Below are 14,067 nucleotides of genomic sequence, written 5' to 3' on the forward strand. Positions count from 1 at the left end.
AGAAGCTGCTGCAGCCACCGGCATTGATGTGTATATAAGCGGTGCAGCGGAAGGCTTTCATAGCCCTCCCTGCGCTGCTTACTCTCTGAGCCCCAGAGCCGCCCCTGCACGTGATGTCACAGATATGCCTCCCTGCCACAGCCGAGCCTAGATCCCCAAAGGCTCTGACTCTGCAACACAGCACTTGGGCTACCGGCTTGGAAGCCCCGAGATGGCTAATGTAACGGACAGAGTGGGTGATATTGCGAAGGGTAATGTCTGGATGCTGAATCAATGTAAAAGGTGACAGTGCTGTGTGTCAGCATACTGGCACTGTCATCCCGGCAGCTTACCAACGGCAGGGAGGGGCGAGTGCACGGTTGTCACGAAGCGGGCTCGGTGGTGACCTGCGGTCTCCACGGGTTCTATTCCCACTCTATGGGTGTCATGGACACTCACAAGTGGAAATAGTCCCTGTTGGTCGGCATGTCGACCGTCGGGATAGTGAGGGGGCAGGATGTTGGTGAAGGTCATGTGACCATCGGTATCCTGACCGCCAGTCACATGAATACCACCTGTGCATTGCAGTGGGTGTGCAGTGTTATGCGGTGCGTTGGGACACTGGCGCAAACTATAGTGACTGGCTGCTTGGCTACTGTGCGAGTCTTCGGGAGAGCCACTGCCAAAGGGAGGACAGAAGCTTAGCTGCTTCCAGGAGGAGAAGCAGGAGAAGCATTACCCGCCCCTCCCCCACTTGCAGTACCTCTGCGCCCATCTGCGACATCCCCACACACACCCTCCACTGCCCGCGGTGGCTCCAGGCCCCCTCCCCCACCCGCAGCACCCCCTCACCCGCCCCTCTCTCACCAACTGCAACTGCCCCTCCCTCTCCTGCGGCACCCCCGCACCTGTGGTTGCTCCTGACCCCACCCACGGCACTCACGCGCCTGCCCCTCCCCCACATGCGGCACCAGCGCCTCCCCCACCTGCGGCACCCCTGCAACCACCTCACCCGCGGCACCCACGGACCCCATCCGTGCCTCCCCCGCACCCGCCACTCCCCCAACCTCAGCACCTACTAGATGATTCATCAGGCCCTGCGTGCGCTGTTCATGCCATTGCAAGGGGCTACGACCCCTTAACCATCGCACGCCCTTTGTTTGTGCAATATTTAACCACTCACACAATTATGATTGGAGGTAATACTCCATATAATACAAATATTGCATGCAACAAGGGCGTGCAAGCGTTAAGGGGGCGTAGCCCCTTATGCCAGTGTGAAGAGCGCCTGTAGGGCGCGATGAATCACCTAGTTTACTGTAAGTGTCCTTTACAACTGTAACTTAAACACCATTATACTTTATATACATTCTAACTTTGTGGAAACTAAAAATAATCTGTTTAAATAATATAAAAAGAACCAGTTTTTGGGAAATGAAAAAGGATTGAATACACTGGCCTTCCAGTATCCAGTATTCATAATATAAAAAACAATCAAATAAAAAGAAAAAGCCCAGCGCAAGCCTTTTCTTGGATCAAGCTGACAACCTGCAACTCCTAATAATGGAATGCTTAACACTTTTGAACCTATTCAGAATATACAAAATAAAAGAAGCTATGGTTGTCAGAATTACTATAATTATTATTGGTTTAAAAATATTAAACATTACACACAGCCGGTGTCTAAAAAGAATGACAATTTAAAACATGTAATTAAAATGGCTCACATCCAAACTCAATCACTACAGTGTCAAAGTTCATGCACAGTGTAATTTACTTAATCCAGACTAATAATAGCCTTGTTAGTATTGTTAAAATGTTCTTTCATATAATTAGTTTATACAGTAGAATCAACATAATAAGTTTATATCCATGCTGTTAGTATAGGCAGTGACACCTGCTGGCTGCTATTACCTGCTCCCCCTTCTCGCATGCATAGTACTCTGCTTACTGAGCGTAGTTTTCACGAAATAAAGTGATTGCATTGTGACATCATGACATAACCGCTGCATTTCATGAAACTGTGCCCAGTGAGCAGAGTACTATGGGTGGGAGGAGGGGGAGCAGGTAATAGCAGCACAAGGCTTGGAGCGGTTAGTGCTGGTGCCAACATGCATTACACCACTGGTAATGAGCAGTACACACCCCTGGCAATGAGCATGACACACAGAGCATAAAACCCCTGTCAATGATCATGACACCCAGAGCATGAAACCCCTGACAATGAGCATTACACCCCAGGCAACGAGCATGGAAACCAGAGCATGAAACCCTTGGCAATGAGCAGGTTTTTTCAAAGTAATTAGAAGCCTTATTTTGGGGCATAATGTATCATGAGCATTGCGGTGTGTGGCATTATATGGTGGAATATATTTCTTTCCTGTGGTGGCTGAGGTCTCTTGGTGCAGGGTCAAAAACTGGGGTGTAAGGAAGGCTTTTCCTGCGAGGTCATGCCCATTTTAATGAGGCCACGCCCACTTTCTGGGAGCGCACACGCCAAAGTCGCGTGCAAATCAGTTTTGTTTATGTCTGGGGAGGGGGAGCATTTTTGAATGTCTATGTGGGGGCACATTTTTTTACTGTTAACACAGGGAGCCAAATTGGAACAGCCCTGAGTATAGGTGACAGTTAGTAAATACTCACAAGCAATAGTAGCTATATCTGCAAGGTTCTACTTGTAATTAATTGTAGCAGGGCACTAATTTTACCTCCCAGCTGCTGGCGAGTACATAGGTTATAGCCACATGGAGGGATCACAGTTCATCAAACCTACTACTGTGGGAAACCATATGTGCATACCCGTGGCGGAACTAGCGAGCGGTGGGCCCAGGTGAGACAAAATGCTTTGACCCCCCCTATCCCATCCAAGTCCACCCCCTCACCCCTGGAGAGGATCTGGTGAGGGGGACCTGCTCAGGGCCAGAGAAATGGATACCTAGCAACAGTGCCGTAACTAGACATTTTAGCACTGTGTGCAAGAAACGGCATCGGAGCCCCACCCCTGCATGCAAAGCAGGGGCAGTGCACGGCGTAGGCGCGCGCAAAAATACATAGTGGCGTGGCTTCGTGGGGAAGGGGTGTGGCCACAAAATAATACCAATTCATAAAACGATGCACAGTAGTCTCCATTATTCAAATTACGCCGCACACTAGCACCACTACACCAGGTAGAGACCCTTTTACACCTTACGGCGGACAGATTCCTCTTTTTACACATTATGGCAGACAGCGTCCCCTTTTTACACATTACGGCAGACAGCGTCACCCTTTTTACACATTACGGCAGACAGCGTGCACTTTTTACACATAACGGCCGACATCATCCCCTTTTCACACATAATGGCAGAAAGCGTGCCCTTGTTACACATAGCGGCAGACAGCGTACACTTTTTACACATAACGGCAGACAGCGTGCCCTTGTTAAACATAGTGGCAAACAGCGTACACTTTTTACACATAACGGCAGACAGCGTACTCTTTTTACACATAACGGCAGACAGCGTGCCCTTTTTACACATTACGGCAGACAGCGTGCCCTTGTTACACATTATGGCAGACAGCGTCCCCCTTTTTACACATTACGGCAGGCAGATTCCCCCTTTTTACACATTGCTGCAGGCAGATTCCCCCTTTTTACACATCCCGTCATTCAGATTCCCCCTTTTTACACATTGCGGCAAAGATTCCCCCTTTTTACACATTATGGCAGATTCCCCCTTTTTACACATTACATCAGGCAGATTCCCCCTTTTTACACATTACGGCAGGCAGATTCCCCCTTTTTACACACTGCGGCAGGCAGATTCCCCTTTTTACACATTGCGGCAAGCAGATTCCCCCTTTTTACACATTGCGGCAGGCAGATTACCCCTTTTTACACATTGCGGCAGGCAGATTACCCCTTTTTACACATTGCGGCAGGCAGATTCCCCATTTTTACACATTGCGGCAGGCAGATTCCCCAGTTTTACACATTGCGGCAGGCAGATTACCCCTTTTTACACATTGCGGCAGGCAGATTACCCCTTTTTACACATTGCGGCAGACAGTCCCAAGAAAGAAAGAAAGAAAGAAAGAAAGAAAGAGAAAAGAAAGAAAGAAAGAAAGAAAGAAAGAAAGAAAGAAAGAAAGAAAGAAAGAAAGAAAGAAAGAAAGAAAGAAGAATTATACTTAACCTCTCCGCTGGCTCAGGCTCTTCGGTGCAGCTTCTGACGATTCCCGGGCAGGAGAGAATGAGGAGGAGGGAGGTGGAGGAGGGAGCCGCAGCAGCGCCGTGTTATTGGTTGAGGCGCTGCTGCTGCTGCCCCTCTGCTTCACTATAGGCTGTTCTAGGAAGACAGCCTATAGTGAAGCAGAGGGGCAGCAGCGCCTCCACCAGTAACAAAGCGCTGCTGCGGCTCCCTCCTCCACCTCCCTCCTTCTCCTTTTCCCCCGTGGCCGCTGCAGTGCACTCCTCTCCTCTCCGGGCGGCTGTGTGCTGCGGGCAGCGGTTGCCCGCAGCACACAGCGGCATGTAATGAGTCAGTTTTGACTCATTACATGCTTTGGGCCCTTGGACAGAGGCGGGCCCCAGTGCAACGCACTGGTTGCACTGGCGGTAGTTCCGCCTCTGGTGCATACAGCACAAGCACCGCCTCTTTGTGTAATGGTTACTGGCACCTTGGTGCTCCTCGATGCTCCTTAATGCGTTTCCCTGTCTCAGTGGTTATCAGCGACTTCCCCAGAAGGTTAAAGGAGTAGTTAAGGGGATGCCCTTTTATATATGGACTTCCTGTGGTGCACATACACACTTATTTTGTGCCTAAATCCTTTTTTCAGCTGCAACCGGAAGACAGCGCTATCCACAGATGCATGTTTGTCTCCACAGTATACTTCTGGCTTTGATGATTCAGAAAGTGTCACCACCTCTGCGCTTTCCTTTGAATCAATTTTCATCACCATAAGTTGTTTAACATCACTTGCCACAATGTTTTCTTTATAAAGATACCTATTAAATAATTATTCGCATAGAATCTTACAGTATGAGCCAATAAACACACAAAAATGAATACATGACACATATCAATAGTATATTGATTCCAATGTCATCAATGAAAAAAATCATTACAGTATTTTCTACAATTTATACACATTGACATCTAGAAATAAGCCTATAACTCTACATTATTAATGGATGCATATTTATATATATGCATATATAGTATGTACATCAAAAAAAGTTTTTATCAAAATAAGTTTTTTGAGAAGCGCTCTAATTAGAATTCTCTCAGGCTTGATATTAAACCTTTGGCATTATATGAACTGAGGATAGACTAGTATCACCTTATACACAAATACCCAGTATTATTAAAAAATATTTTATTAAAATGTACAGTACTTGAAATGATTGATGAACAGTTAAGAATTCATTCTTACAGACATCTATTCACCAGAATTACATAAATTTACAGGCTTTATTTTGCCCATTGGCTATTGTTTAACATCTAGCAAATATTAACTAGGTTGGCAGCACAAGATCCGCCTGTATCTTTGGTTGAGGGCTGGGGATTATTGGCAGCTCCCTTCAAGGCTATTGTATTAATCGACAAAAACAGAGGAATTTAATAATTGCTCAGGTACTGTGTTTTACTTATTGTATATTTATAATAATACTACAAGAACTTACCATGCACTGTTCAAATACAATCTCTTTGTTCACAAATGTAATTAGGATCAAAGTGCTTTCATATGTACAATCCATGATGTCTCAATAAAAAATTGTTAAAAAAAAGAGTGCAGCGCCACTAATGAATTAATCTCTTAGCTACTATAATAATTATTGTGATTAATCTAATTTGTAGACACTCCCTAATTATTCGGGCATCATCTGTCCCCTAAGTAGACAGTAATGGTAAGTTACTGTGAAAGGAAGCATGAGAAAAAGAGATAGGAATTTTAAGCAACCAATGGTGTCATAGTTTGTTAAGTTGAATACAATGTAATATTTAAAAATATTATATTTCAAAATTCAATGGTTCTATAAAAGGAAAATGGGTAACCAAAATAAAATTTAACAGAGGATTTTTATTTTAAACAGAGTATATGACATAGATTATAACAAAATTTCCATAAAAAATATATAAAAATCAAGCTAAAAATAGAGCATAAGAGAGTGTTATCTTACTTAGAAGGAGGTCAGAGAGGGAATGCACAACGTGTTTCGTCCTTTAGACTTCTTCTGAAGTCAGAAGTTCTTCTGAAGTGTGTTTTTATCTTGATTTGTATCTATTTTTAATGGTAATTTTGTTAACATCTATGTCATATACATATGCATATGGATACTGTATGGAATACAGTATTAATATTTAACACTATAGATTGTCTGTAGTACAGGCTGTATCAAACATATTTAACTAATATAAATAAAAGAAGTGGTCAGGAAAAGGTTAAACATTTCATAATAAATGATTAAATAAATACGCAAACATAATAAAACCAATAGGAGACAGAACTGCACTTTCTAAGCTTACATTCTTCCACCTTATGGTAAGGCTCCTATATCTACTTCCTGGCAGCTACTCTCTGGTCCAGTGCACTGATTAAGTACTCGAAGAAGAAATGTAAACAAAGAAGCTGCTACTATTGGGCACATACAACAGCTCCACTCTGTCCCTTAAACTGCATGTTGTGGCGGCAGCTTTAGTAATCATATTATATATATTATTGCTATTGCCACAATTTGAGCCACTGGCCAAGAGGAGAGGTTTGTGTTTGCCTATGCCCACCAGGGTCTTGTTAAACTAGCCAATAGATGTCTCTGAGCAGGCTTATATAGGAAGGAAAAGTGAAGCCGAATGCTGATCACGAGGAAAGGCAGCAAGCACATATATTAAATACAGTATAACATTACTATGTTTATATGTGTTAATCGCACCCCCTCCCCATGCAATGTGTGGTGTGCGCTGCAGCCCACTTTACGCACCCACCACTGCACATAAATACAGCCATTTCGTAAACAAAAGTGTTTGGGCAGCTCTAATACAGTATGTATAGTAGATCTGCAATTTCAAAATGTGTAATACCGCTATACTTACTTTTCCAGTCACACAGTATGTGTTTTCTCTGTTTCCCCTTTTGCTTATGAAGACAAAGCCTGGGGTGATACGTCCAACAACATTAAAAATGAATACATCTAAAAACAAGGATGAAAATCCTTATTTGAATACCTTCCAGCAATTCTCCATGCCTCCATACAAAAGAGAGACAGATTTTGTAAGTGTTCCTTATGTTATATTTGTATATAATGTCTTATTTTCATAGTACAGAGATACAACAAAGTATAGCTAAAAAGGTTTTAATAATGTACTATATGCATACTTTATTAATGAACAGGTGCATCTCAGCACATCACAAACAGCATGTTCTCACATGGATCTAATGGTATTTTGCATCTTAATACTGATCTTTTGCAAACATTAGATTAGCATGTAAGAGGATAATGGAGGAGATGTAAGATGGTATGTTACCTGTATTTCTGCTGGTAACTGTGCATGCTATGTGCTGCAGGGAATTGATCAGAATGACGTTGGCGATATGCTCTGGTTATTATTGGGTCGGCATCGATTTTGACAGCTGCAGCTGTAATTATCACATGCACAGCATAGTCCCTGACTGTCGGGATATGCAGCCAAGGATTGTGTTTACAAAAAATAATGTTTATTGTTTCAATAAAGCCGCAGGTGACGCTGACAGTTTTTGTCCGTCTCATGCGCAGACTGCTTGCAGCGCTGGTCAAACCAGCACCCCTTTGGCAATTACTTTTTTAATACATCCAGGTGGAAAATGACCCTCCTTCAACACAATAATGTTCAAAGCAGGGCGTGACATTTAAAGATATTTAGATATAGTAATAATACATCTCCCACAATATTACAAACCTTCTAAGGAGGACATGTGAATTTGCCCATTGAAGGCAGTCAGCTATCACTTTAAATAATATACTTGATTAATGATAGCAAGAAGCCAATTGGTTACTATGGGCAACTTCTCCACAACATCAAGAAAGAAAAACTACATTTCATGGGATAAGAAAAAAGACATTAGAACAATTAGTAAACAGTTTACTGTTAAACAATGTATTGTTTTGAGTATATTATGAATGGGATACATATAATATTCCAGCAGATGGGATGCCACTGTCGTATAGTGACAGCCGGCATCCCGTCTGGCGGAATACCATATGTCGAAATCCCGGCAACGAGGCAGCGAGTCCTCTCGCAGAATCACTGTGCTCACGGCGCATTGGGCCCAGAGGCTCACTTCGATCACCACAGGGTCTATTCCCACCCGTTTGGTTCATGGATCCACTAACCGAGTGGGAATACCGAACGTTTGTTGACTTCAGAGCGTTGGTATTTCACCGATCTCCTGAACAGCCAGTTTATTGACTGCATCTCTTATGAAGGAATATAGTTTTACCTGGCTTTACCTTCTGTATGTATAGATATATAAGGTATTATGAAATATGCAGAAATAAAATTATTTAAATATCAATTACTATATGAGGAATTAAATTATGAAATAAATAAATGAGTTGTGGCACTGTGGTAGCACTTATCAAGTACAGTCTATAAAATTAGAGGTAGCAGCTAATTGGTTGCTATGGGCAACTTCTACACTTCTCCACTATTTACACTGCTTGATACATTTCTCCCATGGTGCCTACAAATTTGTCTTTCTATACACAAAACCAGTTTGGCACATGAATTGGGTTGAGCAATGTTACTAGATTTATTTAAAATTATTTATCACAATGTCCATCTATTATATTTGACTTACCAATATTATTGTCCTTTAGTGAAACGTTTATAGAAATAATTTTTCCAGGTTTTAATAAACCATTGATGGGTATTATACACAAAATGGTATATTCTAGCAACATGGCCACTTTAAGAAACAGCATTATTTTAGAGCTTCGGTAATAGAGAATTTAAACTTACGTTATCAAGGTTTCCCCTTCCACAGTACCGCAATGCTGCATACTCTATATGCCCCTAGATAACAAGGAGCAGACTGACTCTTGTGCTGACGGACATGCCCAAGAAAATGGCAACTGAGACAGCTCTGCATTATTGGTCCGAATATTCCTTTTAGCCCTGGGTTTCCTGCCTATTGCATCATCGCACCTGGCTGTTTCCAGATTTAGCCCCAATTGCTCCAAGACTCCAACATGGCCCCAGGACCATGGCCATTTTTGACGATATGTAGGTTCTACTTGCTGGAGAGTGAACCATCTTCTTTCTGCATCAGTGCATCTTTGGCTGGAGGACTCTCCCTGCTGTGCCTGAAGAGTTTGTGTTGTGATGTGCCCTGAGCCTTGCACTCTTCTTTTGAGTCATCAAACATGTCTTTATTTGACATAGTTCATATACTGGGATTTCCCAAGTAATTTCTTGGTTACCTTTCATCAGTATTTGTTTAACATGAGAAGCCTGACTACAGGTACACAGACAACAACACTATAATTTAATTACCACACTACTTTAATTACCACACATTTTCAGTATAGTACCTATGGAGAGTTAAGCATTTTTACCTCTGTGCACTAGTTGCCATATATTTCTTGATTACTTATACTGTAAGTAAACTAGAGTTTCTTGCAAATGTTTCCCTAACTATGGGGCATGATTAGTGAGGTGCAGTGAGGTGAGGCAGAGCCTTTTCTGTCATACTCCGGTATATAGTTTTGACTATATATATTATAGGAAAAATATGAAGAGTATATCATAAATATCTTCTTTGTATTTTCTAATAATTTCTATAGTTAAAACTCTGTATTAAAAAGTCTATGACGGGTGAGGCAGTGCCTCACCTGCCTATCTTTTCCGCACATCTCTGACCAAACCTCACCATATGTCCAGCTGTATATACTGCTGCACCTGTGTATAATGCCCAAATGAACCCTTTGGCTCATATATTGTGTGTAAATCTGGTTCTGGTACTAGCCGGTGCCTCCTCAGCCATCTACCTCACCGCATGTCACTACAATTCTCTACTCCAGATCCCTAACTCTTGTATGGAACTCCAGTTAGTAACTTGCAATAATTTCACCTTCAACAATTTCCTTCTGGAATCCTGATCATAATTTGGTCTATGCCTAATAGGAGGAAAATAGCCCATCTTGGACCTTTCATGCTTTCTCTTTAAATGCTTCTATAAATGCTTCTGTATTTCATGCTTTCTCTATAAATTGACTCCTCCTTAAGGGAAGCTGGAATGGCAAGAACACCCTCATACTCTCAGCGGTGGATGACACATCTCTCATCTCTTGGAAGGACATTAACCTTTTGCTGAAGGAAGTTAATTAAAATCAGGACCTCAGTCCACAGGGGCATAGCTAGAACTATGGCTGCCACATAGCAAAATTTCCAGAGATCCCCCCCCCCCATGTGCACTATTTAGTGTGGGGCAGGCACCCACCAGTGGAAGAGATAAGAGGGATTACCGCCCAACAGCACACAGTCACCCTCAGCTATATGCTACATACTGGCTAAACTGCAAATTATTTTGCAGCTTAGCCATTATAATTGCAAATTATCTAATCTAGCTGCTTGGTCGTGACACATTGGATGGTGATTAGCTACAGTATGTAAACATCAACTGGCTTCTCAGAGGGGTTAGGGCTGATATGCCAGAGGTCGGTATCCCAGAGGTCAGCACACTGATCCCAGGCTGCCAGAGTGCTGGCAGGGGGGGGGGCAGTTTCAGCACACCAGTGGGCTTGGTGGCTCACTGCACTCGCCACATGTTCTATCCCCACTCTATGTGGGAATAGCCTCTGTTAGCCGGCATTACGGCTGGTGGCATTGTCAGCGGTTTGGATGCCAAGGTCGGTATCAGGGCCGTTTCTAGACAATGTGGCTCCCAGTGCGAGATTTAAAAATGCGCCCCCCCCCCCCCCCCATTGCTCTAAAAAAAATAGCATGCCCCCCCCCGCCCCACATAGCTATAAAAAGAAAAAGCATGAGCGCGCCTTCGGCGCGCGCGCTCCCAACAAGGGTGTGTGGCCTGATTAAAATGGGCGTGGTCTCATTAAAGTGGGCATGGCCTCGTCTGATATCATCACGCCCACCACAGGAAAAAAAAAATAAAAATAAAAAAGTCCCCATTTTACACATTACAGCAGGCAAGTGTCCCCATTTTACACAGCGCGGCAGGCAGGTGTACCCATTTTACACAGCGCGGCAGGCAGGTGTCCCCATTTGACACAGCGCGGCAGGCACGTGCCCCCATTTTACACAGCGTGGCAGGCAGGTGTCCCCATTTTACACAGCGCTGCAGGCAGGTGTCCCCATTTTACACAGTGCGGCAGGCAGGTGTCCCCATTTTACACAGCGCGGCAGGCACGTGCCCCCATTTTACACAGCGCGGCAGGCAGGTGTCCCCATTTTACACAGCGCGGCAGGCAGGTGTCCCCATGTTACACAGCGCGGCAGGCAGGTGTCCCCATTTTACACAGCGCGGCAGGCACGTGCCCCCATTTAACACAGCACGGCAGGCAGGTGTCCCCATTTTACAAAGTGCGGCAGGCAGATATCCCCATTTTACACAGTGCAGCAGGCAGGTATCCCCATTTTACACAGTACGCAGGCAGGTATCCCCATTTTACACAGTACGCAGGCAGGTATCCCCATTTTACACAGTACGCAGGCAGGTATCCCCATTTTACACAGTACAGCAGGCAGGTGCCCCCATTTTACACAGTGCGACAGGCAGATATCCCCATTTTACACAGTACGCAGGCAGGTGCCCCCATTTTACACAGTGCGGCAGGCAGGTGTCAAGTGGGGGGGAAGGAAGGGGGAGAGAAATAATACTTACATCTTCCCACTCTTCGGGTCCGGCCGCCTCACGTCCCTCGCGCCGGCCGCCTCCTCCTTCCAGGCTTATCTCCTCTCCTCCCTCTTCCCAAGCGCTCCTGCTCGGGGGGGGTGGGGGGGGGGCTTCGCGGAATGAAACTCTGCCCCCCGAGCAGGAGCGCTCGGGAAGAGGGAGGAGAGGAGATAAGGACACACAAAGTGCCGCGGCGGGTGCCCCGTGTGGTTGCACGACTCGCCCGCCGCTAGAAACGGCACTGGTCGGTATCCTGACCGCCGAGATTCCGATCGTCATATCAACTGCATCTCTCTCAGAGCACTATCATTCCAGCTGCAATCTGAGGAATTCTGTACTGTAGGTTTCGGTAATGTTCCAACACTGCTTGCAGGAACAAATTTGAGTCTCTGCTGACATATTTCTATCCAGATCATCGCAGGGAAGACCCAGAGCAGAGAAAAGGGCATCTACAGACTGGAGAGCTTCACTACCTGCAGACAGTCTGAATGTCCAGGTTTGAGGGTCTCCCTGAAATAATGAAATTATAATGCCCACATTCGGGACTTCTGAGCCAGAGGACAGCAGTCACAATTTGAACGCTAATGAAAATTATAAAACTTTCTCAGATCCCCGGAGAATCAGTCTGGGATATTAATCTTAGGCTCCTTAGACACCCAAGAAGAAGATTTAAGTTGATTTCCCTGTGAAGAAACTTCACTGATGAGTTCTTGGAGTTTCTGGGTGAGCTCTTGGATTTGACTGAAAAGAATTTGTGCTGGACTTGGAGATGTAGGATTCATTTTGAAGGAAAAAAGAACTCTCTCCGTAACTTAAAAAAATATATATGTTTAATGTCCGGTTATACCATTACAATTCTTAGATTTACAATAGAAGAGTCATGAAGAAGAAAAAGACCAGGAATCACAGAGAAGACATGGAGGGGTATCTTGAAGATAGAGCTTTATAGCAACTAAATAGTCACTGAAGTGTTTACTCCAAGAAAGCAACTTGATTGAAGAGAACTAATCACTGCAGAGATGAGACTTAAGGTGTCCATACACCAAAAAATCTAACTTCCAATCTGGCTGGTTGGAACGCAAATCTGGTATTGGGTGGAAGCAAATTACATGGATGGGAGCAAACGAAAGTTGACCATTTCAAATGGTCAACTGTAATTTGCTTCAGTCCATTACCAGATTTTAATTCCAACCAGCCAGATAAATCTTTAGGTGTATGGGCACCTTGAGTCATGGTGAGATAATTCAGCATCCAAGTCAAAAGTTCTGGAGGCAGAAATAAGATGAAGAAAGCCTAGGAATGATTTCAGGGGATGCACAGGAGGAGACTCCAGACAGGACACAAACCAGCAGTTTCACATTAGGTATAAGTATAACCAGTGCCTAGAGCTGGTCAGTTAAGCATTTTAAAAGTGAGCCCACTAATTCCAAACAGTCACCAGCAGGATGAGTTTGAATTGAATAACAAGAAGATGTAATGCTGCACAAGTTTCCCGGCAGTCAGAAAGGTATCCTAGCAACCAGAGTGAGCCCTGGCACTCTGGTTGCCAAGGAGAGCCTCCTTGCAACCGCGGGGAATGAGCCACGGTGGCTCGCGACAGTTATGCAAAAATATCAGTACACAAAAACCAGAGAAAATACTGTAGCATTCATATTACATGCATCCCAAAAGATACTGAGCTCCTTGTGAATGATGATTTGCTGAAGGATGATTAGTTGTAGAGACTATTTTCTTACCTTTCTCTTGCCGGGATCCGGTCTGAAGATCGACAGTGTCTAGGTCGACAATGTTTAGGTCGACCACTATAGGTCGACAGTCACTAGGTCGACATGGATGGAATGTCGACAGGGTTTCTAGGTCGACATGTGCTAGGTCGACAGGTCTAAAGGTCGACATGAGTTTTTCACATTTTTCCCCCCCCATACTTAACGATCCACGTGGACTACGATTGGAACGGTAAAGTGTGCCGAGCGAAGCGGTAGCGGAGTGAAGGCACCATGTTCGCTCGCCATGCAAGGGGACGTGGTGCACTAATTTGGGATCCCGGTCACTCTACGAAGAAAACGACACAAAAAAAATCCTCATGTCGACTTTTAGACCTGTCGACCTAGCACATGTCGACCTAGAAACCCTGTCGACCTTCCATCCATGTCGACCTAGTGACTGTCGACCTATAGTGGTCGACCTAAACATGGTCGACCTAGACACTGTCGATTT

The 14,067-nt window shown here is 44.4% G+C and overlaps 1 protein-coding gene across 3 annotated transcripts in view; it reads left to right on the forward strand.

Annotated features, from left to right (window-relative positions):
* The window catches only part of MLIP (muscular LMNA interacting protein), a 407,542-nt gene that overhangs the window by 290,216 nt on the left and 103,259 nt on the right, over positions 1-14,067 (forward strand). For 2 of the 3 annotated variants that reach the window (XM_063916721.1, XM_063916720.1), the window contains one exon: positions 7,105-7,230. In XM_063916721.1, coding sequence (XP_063772791.1) covers positions 7,105-7,230 — 126 coding nt within the window. Of the gene's footprint in view, positions 1-5,480; positions 5,595-7,104; positions 7,231-14,067 lie in introns of those variants that run through there. The other variant, XR_010175988.1, reaches the window with a different exon arrangement.

This window comes from Pseudophryne corroboree, chromosome 4, assembly GCF_028390025.1.
Source record: "Pseudophryne corroboree isolate aPseCor3 chromosome 4, aPseCor3.hap2, whole genome shotgun sequence".
Taxonomy (NCBI): domain Eukaryota; kingdom Metazoa; phylum Chordata; class Amphibia; order Anura; family Myobatrachidae; genus Pseudophryne; species Pseudophryne corroboree.